This window comes from Ambystoma mexicanum, chromosome 8, assembly GCF_040938575.1.
Source record: "Ambystoma mexicanum isolate Mex_15411 chromosome 8, UKY_AmexF1_1, whole genome shotgun sequence".
In the NCBI taxonomy this organism is placed as follows: domain Eukaryota; kingdom Metazoa; phylum Chordata; class Amphibia; order Caudata; family Ambystomatidae; genus Ambystoma; species Ambystoma mexicanum.
This window is the reverse complement of record NC_090929.1, coordinates 899,490,629-899,515,026: the sequence shown is the minus strand read 5'-3', so window position 1 is coordinate 899,515,026 and position 24,398 is coordinate 899,490,629. Positions and strand designations below refer to the sequence as shown.

At 47.6% G+C, this 24,398-nt stretch overlaps 1 protein-coding gene across 1 annotated transcript in view; it reads left to right on the top strand.

Annotated features, from left to right (window-relative positions):
• Positions 1 to 24,398, top strand: part of GLUD1 (glutamate dehydrogenase 1) — a 501,976-nt gene that overhangs the window by 75,035 nt on the left and 402,543 nt on the right. Inside the window, exon 3 of the mRNA XM_069610788.1 lies at positions 437 to 492. Within this exon, the coding sequence (XP_069466889.1) occupies positions 437 to 492 (56 nt within the window). The remainder of the gene's footprint in view (positions 1 to 436; positions 493 to 24,398) is intronic.

Sequence of the window (24,398 nt, the reverse complement as noted above, 5' to 3'; positions counted from 1 at the left end):
GAATATCCGTTAGGTACTGCCTCAATGGATGAAAAGTGTCTGGCAGGGGGTGGTGCGGAACAGCGCCTTGAGGGTTATGGCTACATGCATGTGAATTCAATATTTTCCCAGAAAAAGGCTGTGATCCTGTCTCTCATGGACAGGAAGTGGGAGTAATGTAGTCCCTAAGGTGCATAACCTTTACGTTCTGGTTTATTGATGCAAAAGGAGCCATCGTTTATATTTGATATGCAGGGAAGTGCGTGCCTCTGAGGGATTTTACAACAGTTGTTTTAACCTTGCTCTGCTCGAATTTAATTTTGCAACATTGCCTACATAATTCCTCACTCAGTTTACTGTTTTTGGGGAGTAACGTGTCTCACTTCTCACGAATTAAGCGTTATAACGCTTGTTAACCTGACCCCTTTTAGAAGCTAAATTTCTCTTTCACTTACAGATGTGCCTTTTGGTGGAGCGAAAGCTGGTGTGAAGATAAATACTAGGAACTATTCCGTAAGTAAAAGAGAACTTTCATCGTAATATTGCTTTTAAAACACTTATTAATTTGTACGCTCTCTGCTTCCAAATGGATTCTACATGATCTGAGCCACACATGTGCATGTGATTTTTTTTTTTTTTTTTAAATGTTTTATTTTTATTTTAATTTAAACAATGTGTAGTAAAAAAAAATAAAGAGGAAAAAATAAAACCACAAACAAGTGTGACAACTGGTTCACTTGATTTCTGAGATTTGAATTTTGGTAGTGCTTGAAAGTTTCTCAAACTACGCAATATGTAAAATGGACTGTTGATTGCAGCCACTGATGTCGAGGGAGGTTTTGTTGAACAGTGCACACGATATGTGGAAATTGTTAAAAGCTTTCATGGGACAAGAAATGCGTAGTAAAATAAAGTTGCAATGTAGGCAGCAGTCTTTCCTGCTATTTTAATCTCGATTCCTTTTTGTCTTGTGTAGCACCAAAAAACATTATTTTTATTTTCTCGAATTTATGCCAGGGCTTTTCTTGCATGCCAATTCTTGGAGCTTTCTCAACCTGTTGAACGTCGTATGCCTTCGTATGCCTTCAAAAGCCTATTTTGAAGGATTGAGGTCTGCATTTGCCTCTTATTGGCTTGGCACAGGACACTGCATGGGAGACCTTTTGTAGCAGATGGTCTGCATAGTCTTACTTTACAATAATTGATACTTGAAGCAGGTCGATGCTAGTCTGTGGAACATTTCCAAGTGACTCATAGATGATGCAGTGAGTCCAATATCTTTCGTTTGGAGTGGTCGATGGAAAATGGGACCAGCAAATGGGTGCTTGAATTAGTTCCCACTTAGCTTTTGTCCTGCCTTTACTTTTTTCTTAAAGACTGGTTCTGCTAGTCTCAATTCTTTTTGGGCATCGCTGACCAACATCTGACTCGGTCACTTTCAGGAATGGAAGATTTGTGTGGGAAGGGGTTTTAAGGTATCAAGATGATTCTTCACCACACAAACATGAATGCCAGATCCTGATTCAGGGGCTTAGGACCAAGGAGGTTAACGTGCTTGGTGCCTCTTTAGGTTGAAGTGAAACCATCGCATTTTTCATCCTCATCATGTCACTGCACAACCCCCAGTGGCTTGAGGACCGAATTGGACCCAATTGGTGCCACCCTTTGCTTAGAGAGGCCTGACCTTTGCAAACAAATGAACAATTTGGTGCATTTGCCCTCCATGTCATTCTAGGGCTCAAACTGGGATAATCTCAGCACACAGGTGGATATAATTCCGTGGTTGCAGTATGTGCAAACTCCCTATTAAACATGACTGATCTGTAGATTCCTGGGGATGGTTGTATCCTTCTAGTAAAGGAGCAAAAAAGGTAACTGCACCCAAGCAAGACCCAATTGGAATTCTCTTGAGACTGCTGCTGAGAAATCTTATTCGTTGTCCTGCTTTTTCACCAGACCAAGGAGACCGGGCCCGGCGCTGCGGTGCAGAAGAGAATCCAAACACAAAATGTCTTCTAACCTAAGTTACTATGGGGTGAAAAGATATTGCTTACCGTAAACCGAGAAGTTGCTCCAGAGCGTTGGAGTGCACGAAGAGGTGTCCACTCTTAGCTGGCAGCTTGTGTCCCTTTTGCGAGCCCTTTAACAGGGTCTGTATCCTTAACTAGAGACAAAGTATCCACAGGAACTTTTGCTGTTCTGCTGCTTCGTAAGACTTTGAGCCCTCTCCAAAGTGACTTTTGCATAGTTGGGGATCAGACATTTAAAGCTTTAGTTTGCCAAGAAAATGCCTCTAGATCCTTAATCTGTTTTGACTAACCAACTGTTTTCCTTCCGAAAACACTTATGTGGTTTTTCAAACTAAATAAAATTACTGTTCATCTTTGTCTGTGCGCAGTATTCCAGATAATACGGTAGACCTGTCGGTGTCCAATGCTGTAACAATTGTAACCGGGAGCAACTACAAACTGAGCAGTGGTCTTTAGTATTTATAAGTAATCCTGTGTGTTGGTTAATTGAGCCAAGTATTCTAAGATTCCTTGTGTAAATATAACATATATATTAATCTAACTTTTATTTATGTTTCTTTGGACTGCTGTACTGACTGGAATCTGTGTACTTACCTACAGCTCACATCTTCCTCTTATGATGAGCCTGACTGCTCTGCCCCTCTACCAGGGTCCCATGAGTAGTACAGACCGATACTGAGACTTGGGGACTTGTATACCATTGGGATCGTTTAATGAAGTCTTGCCTCACGTGGACTATAATTTTTTTGTGCTAAATTGTATTGGGACATTCACGGAAAAAGCTATGTTTTATATAATTAATTGTAATGATAGGCTTGTACATGCATGCATATGATTTATGAGGCTTGTGGATCTACTAGACTGACATTAGTGGTAGTCGCAGAGTATTGCATGACTTGTTTTCGAAAAGGACTTCGACTGGGCTCGTTTGCCGTCACCTGTACCCATGGTCCTTCACGCTTCTAGGTCCCCCAGATTGTTTTTTTTCGCCATCCTAGTCGGTCGCGTTTTGCAGAGATTCCTACACATAAGCCTTTATTATTTCAAGGTTTATGCTGAAATTGCATTTGTTCGCCCATTGCTTTTCAAGCAACCTTCAGCGATATCCAACAGACTACTCCAGTTACCATCGTCGATTGGCGATCCTCCACTACCGAAGAAAGTTGACTTCGGCCTACACTGGGCTTTGGTCCATTGTTCGGTAAGATTGTATGCAGTACCCCTTTGGATATCCAACAGACTACTCCAGTTACCATTGGCGATCCTCCACTACCGAAGAAAGTTGACTTCGGCCTACACTGGGCTTTGGTCCATTGTTCGGCAAGATTGTATGCAGTACCCCTTTGGGTGCACTACAGCAATCCTGACCTCCTGGCAATAGGAACCCAACCTTTGGTATAAGCTTGTACTACACAGGTTGGTAGCATGTTGAGCAGCCAGGCTTATCTCCAGAGGGTCAAATGTGAGCTGTAGGGGAGTTCCACAGATTCACCGTGACAAGTATTCAAATAAACACTTACACGCAAGGTTTCTTGAATAAACAATTATTAATTTATCAGTTAGAAGAAAGCCTTCTTTAGAAGGGGGCAATATAACGGTAACGCTCAAATACACTTCAAAAATACACCCTCTTATCAGTAAGTAACCTTTTGGGATGGCCCACAGACATGCCTACACCCTCAGGTGACTTCAATAGTTAGGATGCTGGGAACATTAATATATCACTGTTGCATTTAGAATCAGATTTAAGGGTTTGTCAAAGAGAGGTGATTATGACGCTACAAGAGAGCTCACACATCTTTCTCAAAGCAGGTAAGTACTTTTGTAATCTCCTCCAGCCCCCAATGCAAAGTTAGTTAACCCTTTACTGGAAGGAAAACCAAACACATTCACAGAGGGAAGAAGAGTCATTCAGGGAGCCAGGCTAAGTCAAAGTCAATTTGAACCAAAGTCTAGGTGAAACTGAAGCACTTCTCAGAGGTAGATGCAGTCTTGCACAATGAAGTCTTTGTAGATAGAAGAATTCAAAGTAGGGCTCCAAGCTGTTTAGTCGCACCAACAGAGAACAAGTGCAGTTACACAACAAGTTTTCTTGGACTGTACTGTACCTTTAGGTCGAAGAAAAGTGTAGCAGATGTCCTGTGCAGTTCTGCAGATCCTGGTGTTCCTGGGCCTTAGTTGTGGGGACAAGAGAGAGAGAGAGAGGACTTCTGTGGACTCATGCACTGCAATGGGACGGTCACCGACCGCAACCAACAAACAAGTGGCACTTCAGTGTTTCAGCGTCTACCGTAAATAGCAACACTGTGGTTTCTGGCTGTCGAGATGGACTTTCCTTGCATCTGGGGTCCAGCACTCTGTTGAGGTGGCTCAGGCTCGGTCAGTCCTGCTTCCTGGGAGTCCAGAGGATCTTCCTAGAGCTCTTGGCCAGCTTAAAAGCAGTGCACCCAATCTGGTGTTCCTCTCCCTGGCGTTTCGGTTTCCAGCAGCAACTCTGTGTAAATTCAACCAGCTCCGAAAGGATGTCCAGGTGGCTTACTTTGGAGTTTATTGGTCCCACCAACTCAAGTGGAGACGTCGACCTTGCAGGGGCTTTGTCGATACAAATTTGGAGTTTCAGCACAGCAGCAGGGCTTCATCGGGAAAACCAACAGTCCAGGAGTTGCAGCAGGCATCCTCTTCAGGGTCTTTTTCGGATTCCTTCATCCAGTCGTTACTCTGCCTTCCAAGCCAAAAAGCCTTGCCTTTTCTGCAGGGTGGCTGTCCTTTCCTGACAGTCAGCCGGCCAATCGCCACAGAGTGCATTTGGATCTCCTAGGAGACTAAGCACAGGGCGTTTCAGGCACCTTCCTTACCCCCACCAGACACCCTGGAGCCAGAAGCAGGCTTCACTCGTGAATCCCACCAAAGGCAAACCTAACAAAGGGACCAATCCTGGTTTGGCGCACACAGTAAATCTCAAGAAGGTACTTTACACAAAGAAATGGTGAAAAAAAGACCAGGGTCATTTTGACAAAAATGGCACCCTTGGGTGCTTTGCTGTAGCTGCGAACGCAGCCCACGGTAAATGCACATCATGGTAGTTGCCATTCAGGGAGGAAAGGGTAACCTAAAAGTGTTGCATGAGAAGCTAGACAAGGGGAATACTAAGTAACCCCTCCATCACCCTATTGTAAAATAGTGTGTGCTGGGTCTAGAAAGTTTCAAATGTAAATAAAGTCAATTTCACTTCACTGGGAACAGTAGTTTATCCAAGAGAAGGTATTTAAACCTTTGGAAAATCCCTGTGCCACCGCACTGAAGGTGCGGTGGCACAATGTAATACATGATGCCTATGGAGTTTGTCAGACTCCACAACCAAAAGAAACCGAGTTCAAAAATCACATTAAAATACATGACAGAGTGGAAAAAAGTCTCGCTCTCTCCAGGTAAAAAAATCGAGTCCTCAAAATCCAGCAAAGTTGCTGGAGCTAAGGTAGGGAGATTTCTTAGAAATGTGCTAATGGAGATTTCTCAGAAATGTGCTAATTCCTCTCGAACATCCATCACAGTGGGGAGAGCGGTGTGGGGAGGACATTAACCCTATTACTTTTACACTACTGCCCATTATTCGTCATGCTGCTTTGCAATTTAAATATGGAAAATACTTATTATTTTTTTTTTTTTTTAATTTTGCCCATCTTGCAACTGCAAATACCCCTGGAAAGACGTGCACCAGGTGTACAATCTGTCTTCCTTGAGACCACGTAGAAAAACACTGCAAGTCTTGTAACCTTTTCAAACCGAAAACGTTAAGCGTTGGGCAGCACACAGTATTCAGGCTGAGGCATCCATTGACGTAGCAGGTGCCGAAGAGTCTGACAGACTATCTGAGTTCCAATGGTCCCCTTGTGCTAGCCCCTGGCTCCGGTAAGCAGGCCGGTGTCCCTGTGATGGAGACCACTCCCAGTGGCAAAAGCACACACGGCCATCACCACACTAAGCACACAACCTGAGCTATATGCTGACCACGCCGTCTGAAAAATACAACCGCGCAGTGTCACATGAGAAAGAAGTCCAAACGCCCGTTGTCCTCTGGGTCCTTTGGACTTGCGATCACCGCAAGAATAACCTAAACGGGTGCGGAGTAGACACATTACTGACAACGCTCCTAAAGGTCCTTCTTTTGCACACACGATCTTAAACCATCAACGCACAGGTCGGGCACGTCAAATGTAACAATTAAGATTAAAACACGTCCCAAAGATGCTTCTTAAAGGGACGCAATTTTTAGGTATTTGGAGAATAGACGGTAAGTCATCAGAGAAACATTATACAACCTCTAAAGAAACCATTAACAGAGGCATTATATTATGGTAAACGTGCCTCTAACCCCGAGCCCTCGCACCCATTTCCAAAATCCACAAGCGTTTTGAAAAAGTTATAAAAATAATTTCATGTTGTGTGGATTTAATGGACGGGCACCCAGAGGGATTCCAACACCCACAAGGTAGTGGAACACTACAGAGTAGTGGGGAACCACCTTCTACAGAGGCTAAACAGCTCACAACCAGGCACTTCAACAATCCAGCCTTTTAAGTCGGCTCACTTCAGATGACCTTTACATCGACCCCACACATTAGTGTGGTCAGTTCTCTTAAAACGAGAATACACCAAAGACCACTTTTATGACGATGAGCCATCTATAGCTGTTGCTGAGGCTTGTGGATCTGCTTAGATCACATACTATGCATTGGCCGACATCTAGTGCTAGCGAGTATTACATTTTTTGGTTTTGAAACTCAAAGGGACGTCGACTGGGTGTGCCAGTAATACAATCTCTAGGGTGATTTGTAGCCATGGTCCTTCATGCGTCTAGGTCCCTCTGTTTGTTTTTTCTGCCATCCTCTGATGCAATTACTTAAACCACATTCTTTATTACCGTAAACCGCAAGATCTGCGGCGTACAATACCATTCGTTAATGACAGCTTTGTCTGCGGTCTGCCTAGGCCCCAGCCCTCGGCCCTGTACAGTAGTGAGTGGGCAGAGGTCAAAATTCATCTTATTAAAGCATGCCGATTCCCCTACTTCTTTTTTTATTCAACTAGGCTGCTAACTTTCCATACTTGGAAAACACACCATTTTAAAATGCTGTCTTTCCTGTAATGGGAAGTTTCCCTGGAAGGATTCAGTGTGCAACCTTTGCCTCATTCCGAAAAACAGTGCAAGTCCTGCCGACTGTTTCCAGCAAAAAGGCAACCTAAACTCTAGGCCCACCATGCCATGCAGGCTGTGGGAGCCTCCAGTGAGGGCCGCATCGGTGACATAAATGATGCTAAGGGTGATTGGGACCTGATAGATTCCCGCGTGCGAGCCCTCGGCTTGCAACATGCAGGCCGGCTATTCTGCTACGGATACTACACCCGACGGCTCAGGCACGCTACCCTAAACACACACCAATGGCTGACAGTCAACCCCATAATCGACCGAAAAGCCACACGCGGCGTCAAAAGGGAAGGTCTGAAAAATCCCTGTCCTCTGAGCCATTGCAGCATGACAGGCCCTCGAAACATGCCAAAGTCCATTTCCGACACTGCAAGCAAATCAGGAAAGTCCTTGGGTTCTGGCCAACATGCGTTGACAGACATGTCGCCGGCCCGTGCTAACATTTTTTTAAATGAGTGACTCATCACGTCTCAGACACTTTCCTCAAAGCAAAGACTTAAAATCTCCATCTTTGACGTCCCTATCTTCAGATTAGAAAGGAGAAGGAATACTCTGCCACTAGGTTCACACCTTCTCGGGGACAAAGCACCACAAACAGCCCCCCTGCTCCACAGCCTTTGCCTGCACCTGCTCCCACTTTGTTACCAAGCTCCTCCCAATGGACCCTGGACAGTTTGATAGATGGGGTTATGACGAATGTCTAGTGTTTGTTTTGTTACACCCAGATCAATTTACAAACCTCCAGGGCCCCCTCAAGGCGGAACTGCCCGATGCCAAAAGCCAGTCTGCACCTAACGCAACTTGGTACATCTACCTATCCAGATGTGTGACCGACACTGAGGGTTCCAAAACCCAGGCTCATTAGCAGACCAAGGGGACATGAAGGATCCAAATCAATACTGACGACTATGAGGTATAAATCATCCAATTCCAAGACCTTGACCAACCAGTGACTGATTACCCTCTGGACAACCAGCTGCAGTATTCTCTTCTTTTAAAAGCTGCAGAACACTTGTGCCCCCTGGGTATCGGTTTTAAAGACTTTGTAGAGGACATTCTTGGGGATAAAATCTGCAGCACAGATACAATATACAAATAAATACAAAATACAGTTCATTCCACAGCTATAATCTGTCCAAAGGCGCATTCACCCTTCTCTACTTACCCACAATCTGACAAGGGCAGACCTACCCTTGCATTGAAGATGTTTCGACCGACTCTCTCGTGGTGACCAAGGAAAAGAGCGGGCATTCCTTTAGCCTCTGGCGAAGCCCCTCCTGACAAGAAGAGCAAAAACATTTACACCCTTGGCAGGAAAGTGGATTCCTTGGCTGCTTACCAAGGGAGGATAGCTAACCACCCTACTCTACTTGCAAGTTGTAATTGCCAAAAGTGGGATAACATATCGCCCCTAAAGACACAGCTTTTACAAATATTAGCTGAAGGTAAACTGGTGGCAAGCTGCACCCTAAAAAACAATCTGGATGCAGCAGACCATGCAGGCCGGATAGTAGTTGAAGGTACCCTCATCAAATGCCATGCATGGATTCACTAATCAGATTTCAAGCTGGGAACCCTATCCACCCTTTTTAAATATGCCAATTCAGCCTAACTCCTTATTTGGTAAACCGGTTGAGGATGCACTGAAGAGTGCTAAAGAGTATGGCACCCTCAAATCCCTGGGACAACTCACAAACACTTGTGCAGAGAGGCAGGTTTAATGCACACAGTTTTAGAGGACAACACTCCCAGCGGTCCTCAAAATACAACCAGGGCGGGCAAAATACATCTTGGTGTTCCTCGCAGGGGCAGTCCTACCAACAAAATGTTCAAAGGGGGAACAGAAGGTTCAAAAGTAGAGGCAGATCCTTCTGCAGAGGAGGCTCCACCCCACCAAAGCAATGACCACCCGCTACAGGTCCCCTCCGATGACTGTTTAACCAGGCATGGGAGAGGATCACGTCGTTCAAGTGGGCAATTTTCACTGTGGCGGGAGGATACTGCATAGAATTCATACAAACACCACCCGCCAAGACAAAGGGATAATTCTCAGTTCTGTGCTAATTCCCTTCTACCTTGGATACCCCCAGCTCTTTTGCTGTACTTTCTATCCTAGGAGTGAGACCTTTTTCCCACTCTCGCATGTATTTTTCTTTGAACCTAGTGTCTTTTGGTTATGGAGTTTTTCAGACTCCAAAGGCGGCATCTTTTTGTATTGCAACACACATCACCCTCAGTGCAGTTTCACAGAGTAGTCCTTGGGAGTTCTCAAAGGTTGAAATACCTTCTCTTGACAAACTATTGTTTCCAAGAGTAGTAAAGTGAAATTGACTTTACTAACATTTTTCTCTTTGTAAACCCAGCACACACTATTTTACACAGCATGCTGTATGGGTTACTTGGTATCCCCTTGGTCTACCTTCTCATGTAACATTTTTATGTTGCCCTTTCTACAATTAATGGCTGATGGCAGTGGTTTAATCTTTCCTACCCTTGTGTTTTTACCGTAGACTACATTCACAGCTGCAGTATTGCACCCATAGGTGCCCTTTTTGTCAAAATGGCCCAGGTCGTCTTTTTTTGCCATTTCTTGCGGGAAAGGTCATTCATGAGATTTACTCTGTGCGCCAAACCAGGTCTGGTCCCTTTGTTTGTTTTGTCTTTGGCAAGAATCACTGGACAAGCCTTCGTCTGGTTCCTGCATGTCTGGCAGGGCAGGAAGTGAGGCAGGTGCCCAAAACCCCCTTTGCGTAATCCCCTTGGTTACATGAATGCACCCAAAGGTGAGTGGCTGGCTGTCCTTTTAGGACAGCCACCCTGCTGTGCGAGTGACTGCTGGGCTGCGACTGAATGGGAGAGATTTTCATAAAAGGCAAGGTCTTTTTTGCAAGGAAGGCAGAGTCGACCACTGGATGAAGGAACCGAAGAAGAAACTGGAAGAGAAGCTTGCTACTGGACCGTTGGTTTGCCTGGTGAGGCCTTGCTGCAGGGCTGAAGATCAGAATTTCTAATAGACTAGAGAAGCCCGGAAAGGATGACTTCGCCCCTTAGGTTGGTGGGACCAATCGGCCCCAAGACTGACTGGGACCCCCCCCTTCCCTCTTTGCTGGCTGTACTTCTTTGCTGCTACAGGAACCGAGTGCCAGGGGACAGGAACACCCGAATCGAGTGCATCGCCTTTAAGCCGGACTTGAGCTCCAGGAAGATCTTGAAGAGTCCCAGGGCTAACCAAGCCTGAGCCACCTCAACAGAGTGCTGAACCCCAGAAGCAAGGAAAGTATCCAAGAACTGCAGTGGTGCTATTTGCAAGTAGCGGAAACCGCGAAGTGCCGCTGATCTGAATTGCGCCCATTGCTGCTGCCGACCTTCAAACCGTAGTGCAGGTGTCCCCAGACATCCTCCCTCTTGTCCCCACGACTGAGACCCAGGAACAAGGGGATCTGCAGGACTACAACAGGAACAGAAGCCAGCTGGAACATTTTCTTCAGTATCTAGGTTCTGTGTAACTAGGGGTACAGCTCTGTGTGTAGCTTGCTTTCTCTCACAGGAGACTGTCAATTGCTGCCCTTTGCAGGGTTGCTTGCCTGGCTTGTGGCCCAACAGTGATTCTTTTTACAACAAAACTCTTTAACATTGTGCAAGACTTTTGTGATATCTTCAGGAAGTGCTTCAGCTCCCCTAAACTTTGCTCAATTGACATTGTCTGTCCTGTCTCCCTGCAGACCCTTCTTACCCTCTGACTTTGTGTTCAACTGTCCCTCCAAAAAGTACTTCTATAGCTGGGAAAGGGTCCACCTATATTTCATTGGGGGATTCTAAAGTGCTTACCTGTTTGAGAAACTTGTTAACCATTGTTTCCATCCCCTAACCTTTTCCTTTTTGCCACAACCTCGGTATTCCCTTAAGTGTGAAAATGTCCACTGTGTCCTATCTATTGAAGTCACCTCAGGGTGTAGGAAGCGTCTGTGTCATCCCAAAAGGGTATATACTTGCTTAATTGACCTGAAGGAGTGTATGTTTGAAGTGTATTTAAGGGTTGCATATTGCTCCCTTCTAAAGAAGGCTCATTTTAAAACTGACTGTTTAAATTAATGAACAATTATTTTTATCAAGAAACCTTGAGTAGAAGTGCTATTTTAATGGTCACTGTGATCTGTTACAACCCTACAGCTCACATTGACCCCTCTTGAGATAAGCGTGGCTGCTCAGTCACTCTACCAACTTGTGTAGTACAGGCCTATACCAAACGTTGGGTTACCTATTGCCAAGAGGACCAGGCTAGTGTAGTCACCCACGGGGACACTCTTGCCGAACGCCCTTAATCCAACAATCTGTTTTTCAGGCATTCACAAAGTTGCCCAAGGGGGGTACCATCTTTCTTTTTATGATCTCTAAACCTTTGAAGGTGTTGAGGAGTATGCCAACTCTGGCAATACAAGCCTGTTTGACTTGTCCATGGTCTTTTCTGTCAGTAGCATTCAACTCCATAATAGCATCACTACCATTCTGGGGGAGCCTATACATGATCCATGCAACTAAATCATTCCCACAAATCTATTCAGAAAACCATAAGTGAATTCAAATGTACTCACCCAATCAAACACATCAAGTTTAAGATCATACATACTTGCAGCCTTTTTCAGTAGGCGAGGTTGCTTGGCACTAGTAGACCCTCTGAAGGAAACAAAATCAAGAGACATCTTTCACATTATACTCCTGCTGAAAAAACAAGCTGCTGTGGCTGCACCATATTACTGCGCCAGAAGAAAATGAGGCTGAATCCAGGTAGGGTGGTTATGTGATGGGAAGGTTTAATTAAATTGCCCTATAGATTACACGTGTTTCGGCAAGGTGCCTTTCTCAAATTAGGGCATATCCAGCATTGTTTCTTGTAACCATTACTGAAGATGTAAAAACTGGGATCAATCCCAACTGAAAATGTCGTTTCCGCGTCCCGGCTAAGTACGACATTAGTAAAAAGTATCCAAGTAAACGCTTAAAGCACTTAAAGTTCTTCTTGGATCACATGCCATGCATACGCCGACCTCTAGTGGTAGCCATTAAACTCTGGACGTAACAGGGCGTGACAGTAATACTATCCCTAGTGTGACGTCCACTGTACCCCATGGTCCTTTATGCGTTGATGTCCCTCGTGTTTTTTTGTTTTTGTTTTTTTTTGCCATCATAGTCGATCGCAGAGTTTCTTCTTCTGGCTGATACCATTACTTAGACTTTCTTTCTGTCATTTCGATGACCGTACACTGTAAGATCCCTGGCGCCTACCTTAGAGGACAAGACCATTGGTCGAAGACTTTCTACGAGCCTCAGCTCTGTACAGTAGGAAGAGTGGGCGGAGGTCATAATCCATCTCACTTGGAGAATGTGTATTCCCCTTAACTTCCTTACTTCGCCAGGCTGCCATCCTTCCATACTATGGCAAATTCACCTTTTAAATTCTGCCCTTCTGTAACAGATTCAGAGTGTGTAACCTTTGCCTCCCTAGGGACCACTACGAAAGACCGTCCAAGTAAAATTTAAAGGACCGGACAAGTAAACGCTGGGCCCACCATGCCATGCCATGCAGCCCGTGGCCGCCATGGACGTCGAGGGACCCTCCAGCGATGGCAGCCGAACGAGGGCGATCGGGATCTGATGGATTCTCGCATGTGAGCCCCTGACTCAAACAGGCAGGCCGGCTGTTCTGCTACAGAGATGACACCTGGCGGCTGCAGCACTTCCACTGCACGCCACACTAAACACCCCACACCCCCGGCCCCCATGGTCGACAGTCGACCATATCGTCGACTGATGAGCCACACAGTGTTGAAGGGAAGGTCTGCCAAATCCCTGTCCTCTGGGCCATCGTGTTCTCGATCACCATGTTTCGGGTTCCAGCAAACCTGCGTCGACAGCTCACGCAAAAAATTCAAAAATGAGTGAACTCATTAAAAAGCATGTTTGACACCCTCCTCAAGGCAAAGAAACAGAAAAACTTCAATCCTCGACTCCCTACCGTCAAAATCACAAGGTTCAAAGGAAAGGGAATACTCTGCCACTAAGGACACCCTTTCAGGGGCAATGCACCACATAGCACCGAGTTCCAGAGCCTTGGCCTGCACCTGCTCCAATAGGGTGACCCTCATCCCAATAGACCCCAGAAACAGTTTTGATAGGGTTATGAAAACGTGTCTAGTTTTGTTGACTTTCTAGATCAACACCCAGAACAATTTACCAACCTCCAGTGGCCACCTCAAGGCAGAGCAGCTGAAAAGCAGCCAAACGCCAAAAGAGCCTGCCTGGACCCAACGCAACCTAGTACATCTACCTATTGTACAAATGCCTGACCTATACTATTACGACACTCAAGGTTCCCAAGACCCAGGCTCATTAGCATCCCATGGGGACATGGAGTATACAGACCAATACTATGACAATGTATACATCTAATCCCCAGACCATACTGACCAACCAGTGGCTGATTTCTCAGTAGACAACCGTCTGCCATACAATGATCTTTTAAAAGCTGCAGAACATTTTAAAATAGATACCCAGGAAGCTCATGTCGATGAAGACTTTGTAGAGGACATCCGTGAGATTAAGATCTGCAGCCCAGTTCATCCCACTGCTCCAATCTGTCCAAAGGTGCATTCAGCCTTCTCTACTTGCCCCCGATCTGACAAGGGCAGTCAACCCACGCATTGAGAACATGTTTAGGCCAGCCCCTTTGTACATTAGGGGGCAGCTAAAGCCCGGTAGTGGCCACCACCCAGAAGATAGCAGCCACTCAATTAGCCTCTGCCGAAGCCCCTCCTGACGAGGAGAACAAAAGGATTTACACCCTAGGCAGAAAAATGGCTTCCTCGGCTGCCTACCAGGTGAGGATAGCCAACTACTGTCCAGTTATAATTGCCATAAGTGGAACGAAATCTCACAGCAAATCGACTCTGTCCCAGACACAACTCCTTCAAACAGCTGCTGAAGGTAGACCTTAAAAAAAATAATTTAGATGCAGCAGACAATGCAGGGCGGATTGTGGCAGAAGGTACCCTCATCAAACGCTATGCATGACTTTGTCGATCGGATTTCAAGTTGGAGACCCAAGCCACCTTTTTGGAGTTGCCTGTCGAGCCCAACGCACTATTCGGTAAAGCGGTCGAGGATGCACTAAAAAGTGCTCAGAAGGCATATGATGCCCTAAAATCCCTGGGGCAACTCGAAAACACATCCTTTGTCCAGAGAGGAGGTTCTCGTACTCGCCGGTTCAGAGGATTTAACTCCCAGCGTTCCTTCACAACCAGGGCGGGAATAGCTCATCCTGGGGTTCCTCACAGGGGCAGTCCTCCCAACACAATTTTCAAAGGGGCCACTAAAGGTCCAGAAGTAGAGGCAGATCGTCCTCCAGAGCAGTCTCCGCCACCCTTAAGCAATGACCACCCACTACAGGGCACCTCCCATGCCTCTCCAGTAGGTCGTATTTCATATTTTACCCACGCATGGGATGGGATCACGTCGGACAAGTGAGTACTTTCCACCGTGGCAAGAGGCTATTGCATATAGCTAATACAAACACCAGCCAACCACCCACCAAGACAAACACAAACTACACAGGAAGAACAGCACATCTTGCTAGAAGTCAAAGCACTGCAGCTAAAGGACTCCATAGAAATCATCCCACCAAACCAGGTAAACAAGGGTATCTATTCAATGTACTTCCTGTGCCAAAAAAACAATGTGCCCTGTCGTAAACCTGCGCCCTGCAAACCCTTCATGTCAAGCCACAAAAATTCTGCATGACAACACTACAAGAAGTAATGCCACTGCTAAAAGAGGGGGACTACATGGCAACCTTGGAAATGAAAGATGCATACTTTCATATTTCAATGTTCCCAGCACACGGAAGATTGCTGCACTTCAAAATAGCGAATCGACATGACTTATTCAAGGTGCTACCCTTCGGCATAGCCTCTGCTCCAGGGGTATTCACCAAGGTACTAGCGGTAGTGGAGAGGCACCTACGTAGAGCATCAATCCCAGTATAACCTTAACTGGACGACTGGTGGCAACGCCTGAAATTTACAAGCAAAATACCTAAAGAACAATTAATCTGCTATTCCAGTTGGGATTCTCAATTGACGAGAAAGTCTTGTTCGAAGGAAAACCAAACCGTTCTTAGGAGCCATCATAATGACTGTAGAGGGGCTAGTCTGCCTGTCGAATGAAAGGGTGCAAGACGCACTGCTGCAAATACCTCAGTATCGGCTGGTTGCCTAATAACCGTATGCAAAGCAATGCGCTTGCTCAGGATGATGGCTTCATGCATTCACCTGGTTCCGCACGCACAGTTGCGCGTGCGCCCATAGCAAGAATGGTTAGCAAAACGGTGGTCTCAGGCAAGTGGTCAGTGGGGCCATCTAGTGGTTGTTTCTCTAACAGATTTTCCTTTGTCCACTAACGTAGTGATTGAATTGGGGTTAAAGGGAAAACATTTCCAGAGCCCTACAGTGCAAGCGACTGTCACAACAGACTCCTCAATCAACGGGTGGGGAGCCCATTACATTCACCATACAGTGCATGGCCTGTGGATGCAGATCACAGCCCTAAATCACATAAACCTTTTGGAGCTGCTAGCAGCGCAGTGGACTCTGGTGAGGGGACTCTGGATGCGGATGTCCTGCTTCTGTAGGGTCCTCTGGATGCCCATGAAGTTTTGACCGGATTCGCACTTGGCACTCACAGCTGGTCAGGGGACCTTGGGTATTGGGATTCTGCAGCCTTAGAAAGTCACAGCAAGTTGGGGGTTGTGCCAAAATAGTGTCTTGAGGCTTGTTGGTCCTACCAGCCTAAGGGAGGAAGTTGTCAAACTGGGTCAGCACAGCTGCAGGGCTTCACTGCGAAGTCCAAGAGGGTGCTGCTGGCGTCTCGTCACGACTTCTTTGGATGTTGTCCTCCAGTGGCCGACTCTGCTTCTAGTCCCAAAAACCTCACTTTTTAAAAATGTGTTTCTTTATTAATCAGCACAAAGGAGAGCATATACATTAATGTAGCTTGTGACTTCCCACATCATGTAAGGCACAATATCCCATCCTCCCACCCCTTGTGTTCCCCAGCGGGCATTGTTCGCAGGCCTCTTTCGTCTTGATCCGGCAGCGGGGGATCGCTCATAGAGTGGAGGGCTCTTGCGATCATGCGTGGTTTATATGTCGGGGCCGGGTAGTTCTGGCCAGTCTAGCACAGGTGCCCAAATATCGGTGAAGCTGTCCCCCTTTAGCTGCCGTGACCTTTTCGGCTATCAGAATGTCCAGAGCTTAACCCAGCAATCGGGGGCCCCCTCTGGATTTCCAGGTACGGGCTACTGTAATTTTGCCTGCCAGTAGAAATTGGGATACGAGAATCGCCCTGCTCCCTGATCTCGGGTAAGCGTCTGGGAGCGGGATCCACAGGAGGACAAGTTTGGCCGTAAGCGGAATGGACACCTGAGTGACGTCCTTTATTGTGGCCAAGCATTGGCTCCCAAACTCCTTCACCCTGGGGCAAGTCCACCACATGCGGCAGTAGGATCCTGGGAGGCCGCAGAGACGCCAACAGTGAGGATCCAGGGCCTGCTGGAAGTGGTGAAGGCGCAGGAGGGGAGGGGGTGTAGTACCAGCGCAGGAGCAGTTTGTGGGCGCATTCCTGATTAGTGATGCAGCGGGATGCTGTGCGCGTTCTTGTCCAGATGTCCACCCATGTGTGATCCTCTATGGCGTGACCCAGGTCCATCTCCCATTGGGACATATAGGAGGGCTTCGCCTGAAAGGGGTCTTCTTGCAATAGTTTATAGAGGACCGAAATCTTTCCCCGGGCTGGCGGGCCATTCACTGTTGGCTCTAGTGGGGTGAGGGGTCGCGTTGCCGCAGCTCGGTTGTGGGGGTGGGAGCACCAGTGCCTTAGTTGGGTGTAGGTAAATATGTTTGTTTCCGCTAGCTGGAATGTCATTTTACACCGTTCGAAGGTTAGGGGGGTGTCCCCTTCCCAGAGCTGCCCCAGCATTTCAAGACCTCCTGCAACCCAATTCCGGAAGTTCTTTGGGTACGCTCCCGGGGAGAAAGCTGGGTTGAGGAAGATTGGGGATAATGCACTCCGGACTCCCGGAATACCTCCATCTGCGGGCCCATTCCCATGCCTTTATCGATTGTTTCGTAGCGTTCAATAGTCCTGTCCAATTCCTGCGTAGGGCGGCGGGAATGAACGGGAGGAATCGAAGAAGGGGTTGGATTGTTCGATCTCTACCCACTTTGGGCGGCCTGTGGCGAGCCCCCATGCCTGAAGGTGGGCCAGCTGTGCTATTTGGTATTTTCAGAGAGCTGGATCCCCCCAGTCCACCCAGTCTCGTGCTGGCCATCATCTTCCTTTGGAGCCGCTGTACGGGGGGCAGCGGGATTCAGGTTGGGAGAGAGGCGCAGGCGTAGAGAAAGCGAGGGAGGAGGTTCATCTTGCCTATCGTGATGCGACCCAACAAAGGGATTTCCTGCACCTGCCAACGGGTGAGATCCTTTTCCAGTTATTCGAAGAGTGGGGAGAAGTTAGCCTGGTAGACTTTTGTTGGGTGAGCGGGGATCTGCACCCCCAGGTATGGGATCGATTGGGTGCTCCAATGGAACGGGCTTTGCTCCTCCAGGGCCTCCCTCTCGGCTGGGCTCAGACCTACTCCCAGAGCAATTGACTTTTGAAAATTAATTGCGAATCCCACTACCCTCCCGAAGCCGTGGATTTTGGTCAGGGCCGTCCTCATGGAAGCTTTGATGTCCGTAATGGTTAGCAATACTTCGTCTGCATAGAGGGCGATTTTATTTTGTGCGGCGCCGATCCTCTGGCCGCTGATCCATGAGTTTTTGAACTCGCTGGGCCAACGGTTCCATGGCCAAAGCAAAGAGCAGGGGGGGATAGTGGGCAACCCTGTCTCGTTCCGCATTTAAGGGACATTGGGTCCGATAAGCATCCGTTGACTCTCAGCCTGGTCTTGGGGGGGCCCTGATGGTTCGCAAGGATCATTTTCCTGAAGGTCGGGCCAAAGCTGAAGGCCTCAAGAGTGAGGCGCAGGTAAGACCAGTCCACCTTGTCGAAGGCTTTGGTTGCGTCCAGCGCCAGCAGGGCCAGTTGTTGGGAGTCCCGACTCGCAAGCTCTATTAGGTTCAGTGTCCTGCGAATGTTGTCTTTTGTCGACCTGTGGTTTATAAACCCAGTTTGATCCGGGTCTATGATGCTCGGCAGGATAGGTGCAAGGTGATTGGCCAGAACCTTGGAGTATAAATTGGCATACAAGTTCAACAAGGAGGTGGGTCTATATGAACTATTATCCAGAGGGTCCTTTCCAGGCTTGAGAATGAGAACCATGATGGATTCCTGCATCGTTGGGGCTAACCGTTCCACTGGCCGCGAATGAGTTGAAGAGGCGGGTCAATGGGGCCACTAATTGGGGCCGGAAGAGTTTATAGAAGTGGGGGGAGAATCCGTCCGGGCCCGGGGCTCTAGGCTTCAAGCTTTTAATGGCTACCTCCACTTCCTCATTTGTAATGGGCGTTTCAAGCTCTTCTTTCGCCTTCGAGGTCAGGAGCGGGAGGGCAGCTTCTTGAATGTATGAGCGCTGCTCGTCCAGATCTCTCGGGACTGCCGTCATTATCTCCGACTGGTGGGCAACCGCTAGACGTAGTTTCTCATGGTCCGAGTGCCAGACCGCCCCCTATGAGTCGCGAAGGCCCAAGATGGTATTTCTGCTCTTCTCCTTAGCCAGTTTATTGACCAGCAGCTTGTTAGCCTTGTTATGGACGGAATACCATTGTTTGTTTCTGGTTAGCAGGTTCGCTGTGGCATCAGCGTAGTGCGCCTCAAGCCTCTTCCTCGCCATCTGTAAAACCTGTAGGACTTCGGGGACCAGCCCTTTCGTTTGTGAATGGCTTCAGCTTCACGAACTTCAGCTTCCAGAACAGCGCGGGTCGCCGGTTTATTTTTGTGGAATGCGGCGATCAGTTCCCCTCGGGCGTCCCAGCCGGGGAGGTGTCATCGCCATGGTTTTCTGCAAATAAATACTTAATCGTTCTGGCGATCAAGTCTCTCACTGTCATGTCCCCCAAAATTGGGTCATAGAGGCTCCATTGGCGGCAAGGGGGCGGGTCTGGGTCATGGGACCGTGGGGTGGGACACGTGACTGGAGCGTGATCCGAGAGGATTCGGGGGCCAATCGTCACGTCGTCTGTGAAGGCCAGGATCTGAGGGGAGGCCAGCAGCAGGTCGATCCTAGAGAAGGTACAGTGCACGTACGAATAGAAGGTGAAGTCTCTCTTCCGGAGACAGCACCCTCCAGGTGTCCACGATGGTCAACGTGCAGAACAGATGAAGCAGGGTTGTAGCTAATTTCAGATCCCTGGACGTGGGGGGTGGCACCTATCCTTGAGGGGGTCTGGGACCCCGTTAAAGTCTCCCCCGATGACGACTTGTCCCTCAATAAATGGAAGGAGGTAGTCTTCTAGGTCTTGATAGAACCCTTCCTGGTGCTCATTCGGAGCGTAAGCTGGAAGGGTATAAAGTTGGCCAAATATGATGCATTTGATAGCAATATAGTGACCCTCCTGGCTCCGTAGTGAGTCCAGGATCTGGGGTTTCAAGTCTTTCACAAAAATAATAGCAGTGCCTCCCTTTTTGGTTCCGTTGGATGCCAAGAATTGAAGAGGGAAGAGTCTGTTTAGTAGGCGAGAAAAGTCAGCTTGGATTAATTGTTTCCTGTAGGAAAGCGATTGAGGTCCCATCATTTTGTAGCCTTTGCAGAATGGATTTTCTCTTCGTGGGGGAGTTCAAGCCCCTGACGTTCAGAGTGGTGAACTTCAGTTTTAGATGCGGGGGCTGGCTCCCCGAGCATGCTTGCGGTGGGGTGGAGGGTTTGAGAGTTCACTCAGGCATAGCCGTGTGGGGTTAGGTGCTCTCCTGTGGCTGAAGGTTTTAAGAGTGGTCTCCAATGGGAGATGTGAACTTGCAACATATCAGCCTCCAACGGGAGGACCAAACCGTGACCAGGGGGACCGATTTTGAACTATCGGCACCTCCCCTAGCCACCCAGGCTGTCATCCAACAGCATAACCAGCATAGTTGAAAATCTCTCCAAGGGTGACATGGTGTATTTGTATTTGTATTTTATTATTTGTATAGCGCACCAGGCCCAGGGGCAACCGGGCGCATCACTTAGTTACAACATAAGAAAAACAGACGGAACCATAATTACAAAGTTTACAAGTATAATACAGAATATACAGGTATAGTAATAGCAATGAGAGGACAAGCGGATTATATATACATGTACAAATTAAGCAGAGCACCCAGAGCTAAATGTCCTTGGAGGCCAGCCAGGTTTTTGTAAGGTGTTTGAATCTCGGGAATGAGGGTTCTGCTCTAAGCTCATTAGGAAGCGTGTTCCAGAGTTTGGCTGCCAAGATAGGGAAGCTAATTCCACCTGATCTTTGGAAATTGAAACGTGGAACCTCAAGGCAGTTTAAATGAGCCATTATGCGGGGTCTAATGGAGTTGTGGAGGGCCAATCGGTTGGCCAGGTAGCAGGGTGCTTGGTTATGAAGGCATTTGTGGGTAAGAGCCAGGGTTTTCAGGGAGATACGGTGTGGGACTGAGAGCCAGCGAATATTGCGTCTGGTGTCGGATATGTGTGGGCGCCTGGGAATGTTGAGGGCAGCTCTAATCGCATTGTTTTGGACAATTTGCAACTTGTTTAGGTTGCAGCAATTGGTGCCTAGGTACAGTGCATTGCAGTAATCAATCTTGGATAATACAAGAGTTCTAGCCAGGGTGACACAATTGGTTGCAGAGAGGAAAGGGCGATAGGCTGTAATAAGCTTGCAGGCATATGCCGCTGCGGAAGAGACAGTTAGTTTGTCTGGTAAGGGATAGGGTCGAGTCAATGTAGATCCCTAGGGTTTTTGTGTCCTTGGCGGTTGGGATAATATTCCCATCGATGATCAAGGACTTGAACGCAGGGTCGAGTTTTTAGTAAGTTTTTGTGGCGAACCAAGAACAAGGAGCTCAGTCTTTTCATCATTAAGACAGAGTCCTTGTTGAGCCATCCACGCCTGGATGACCTGGTAGATGACATTGACAGCGAGGGAGTCAGCCGTGTAGTCACCTGAGATGGGGGATTAGTATCTGGGTGTCGTCGGGCGTAGTTGGTGTAAGTGACACCCAGATAGTCCAAGATATCGAAGAGGGGTTTGGTGAACACGTTACACAACGTGGGTGAAACACAAGATCCTTGCGGCATGCCACAAGAGACAGGTGCAGGTGGGGCGGCTGCTAGTGGAGAGAACACGCGCATAGATCTATTGTCTAAAAAGGAGCTAATCCAGGTTGTAGCTTTATCGGAGAAGTGTGCAGCTGATTTAAGGTGGTGGCAGAGGATTTCATGATTGACGAGATCAAAGGCCGCCGAAAGGTCCAAGAGGAGTAAGAGAGCAAGTTTGTCTTTTAGATCTTCAATCTGTGTTAAATCTCTGAGGGCAGTTTCAGTGCCATGACGTGGCCGGAACCCAGATTGCCTAAGTCCCAAGAGTTTGTTAGATTCAAGGTAATCTTGAATTTGTAGATATGCTGCACGGTCGAGGATTTTTAGTAAAAACGGGACCGTGGTGATTGGCCTGTAGTTTGTGGGTATACTAGCGTCGAGGGTAGGTTTTTTCAATAGGGGGATGACCCACGGGTCCTTTAGATTGTCAGGTACGATCCCAGAGCTAAAGGAAGAGTTGATCAGCGTAGTAATGAATGGCGCTAGGTCATGAGCTGCTTCCTTGATTTATAGGTGCCGGACAGAGGTCTCCTTGGCAATTGGTCGGTTTAAGGCTGGTGATGATCTTTTCCACTTTGGAAATGGAAAGTGGAGAGAAGCTAAAAGGAGTCAGTCTGGGATGGGGTGGTTTAGGGTGGGGATAGGGTTGGGTTGTGGGTTGGATTGTAGGCTTGATTGTTATTGATTTTAATTTGGAGGGTGGCAATCTTGCCGAGGAGAACCTCTTGGATTTTGGTACACCAAGTGCTATCTTTGCAAGTGTCTGGTGCAGTGACAGGGGTTTCAAGTTCTTTTAGGATTCTAAACAATTCTTTGGTGTTGGATTTGGCTTGTTCGATACGTTTATTGTAAGTGTCTTTTTTAGCCTGGAATATGGCTTCCTTGTAGTTAAGGGTGGCCAGGAGGAGGCACGAGTTGTTGGCTGCGGACTGGTTGCTTTTCCAATGTGATTCTGCAATTCGTTTTTCTTTGCGCAGGGTTCTGAGCTGGGGTGTGAACCAAGAGTTCAGGTGGGCTCGAGGTTTGGGTTTTCTCAATTTGGATGGGGCGATGATATCTAAGGCTTTTTGCATAGCGAGGTTAAAGGTGTCAACCATAGCCGTGGGGTCTGAGCATGAGCGAACCTGGTCATTGAGAGCCGGGAGGAGGGTGAGGAGTCTGTCGCAAGTGATGTCACGTTTATTGTGGGTGGCAGTAGCCGGTGCAATGGTAGGAGAGAGGCTGGCAGGTATGGACTGAATGTTAAATGTAATTAAGTTGTGGTCGGTCCATGCATACTGTTGGTTAGAGATGATATGGATAGGACAATTGTGGGAGGCTAGCCAGTCGAGGGTTCTGCCCTTAACGTGGGTAGGTTGGTTGATAAGCTGTATGAATCCTGCATTCATAAGCATATTATCAATAGTCATGGCAGCAGTGTCATTGGGATCAGTGAGGCCCAGGTTAAAGTCCCCTAATATCGAGGCTTGGGATTTGGTTTTGGTGTTATGAGTGATGATGTTGGAGAGGTCCGTAGCGAAGGTGGATAGCGGCCCAGGTGGCCGGTAAAGTAGATGGAAGGTGATAGAGTGGTTAGGAGTGACGGCTAGTTTGGCTGTCAGTGCTTCCATAGAGGAAAAGTGATGCACAGAGGAGAGGTGGAAGTTTAGAGCATTTTTATGGATGATGGCAATGCCACCACCTTTGGACTGGTTAGAGTTACGATCGTGTCTGATAATGTTGTAACCTGGAGGGATGGCAAGGGAAGAGTAGTGGGCCAGAGGCTGCGTGAAGCCAAGTTTCGGTGATGGCCATAAGGTCGAGGGTAAGAATAAGGTCAGCCACTTCTAGAGCGTGAGCCGTGATTGATCTGACATTAATATTGCTAGTGTTAGGGAGGTTGGGGTGAGGTGATGATGGGTTTTTCAAGTGTGTGGATGCGGTGGAGGTCAGAGGCTGTTAAGATGCACAGAGTGATGGGAGGCGTGCGTGAGTCGTGAGCCAAGTCTGGCATTTCTCAGGGTGATGGAACATGGTATGTTTGGTGAAGGTCTGGAAGCAAAGTGTTGGAGCCATGAGGCTGGGTTGTTGAGCTAAGGGTTGGTGTGGTGAGCAGTGGACAGCATAGTCATGGTGTTGTGAAGATTGGGGCAGTGGAGGGAGGCGGTGGTGTAATTGGGTACTGTTCCGCTGTGTGAGGTAGAGTAGGGTGGGCAGGATTCTTGCAAACAGAGTAGTGGGGGTGGAGGGCATGTTGGCCTAATACAGTCTAAAAGCAGATGCCTGCCAGATCTACAAAAGGGTGGTTGAGGTAGAGGTGCTGTTGTAGGCAATTGCACACAATGTTAAACAATAATAACAATGACCACCATAGATGCAGTGGCGTGCACAGAAAGTAAGGCAGCAGTAATCGCGGTAGCAGTGTATTAGGGTACAGATACTTAGATACCTAGATTCGATTTTAGCAGAGGGAGCCAAAAAGGCAGTCGATTAAGATGCAGAAAGTCACAAGTTCAAATGCATTAGTAACGAACACATAAATGTGATTTGTCTATGAGGAGAGTGGATAGTAGAGATGTCTACCAGAATGTAGAGTACATAGGTCCGACTAAAGGTGGCGTACTGTTGCAAATGTTTTAAGCAACCTTAACATCCAATGCAGTGGCTGGGACACATAGCAGATGCCGGTAAGGTAATAAAGGGAGCAGATTGAGTGGACAAGGTAAGGGGCGCAGGTGGAGTAGGTAAGACAAATATGGATTACTCACAACCTCATAAGAAACGAGCAGGGGGTATGGCCCTGGGCTCTGGTCAGCTCTGGACAGTCTCTGGACAGTTGTTGGCCTTGCCCTCCAGGGCCTTTCCCGGAATGGCCGGCTTGCGCCTC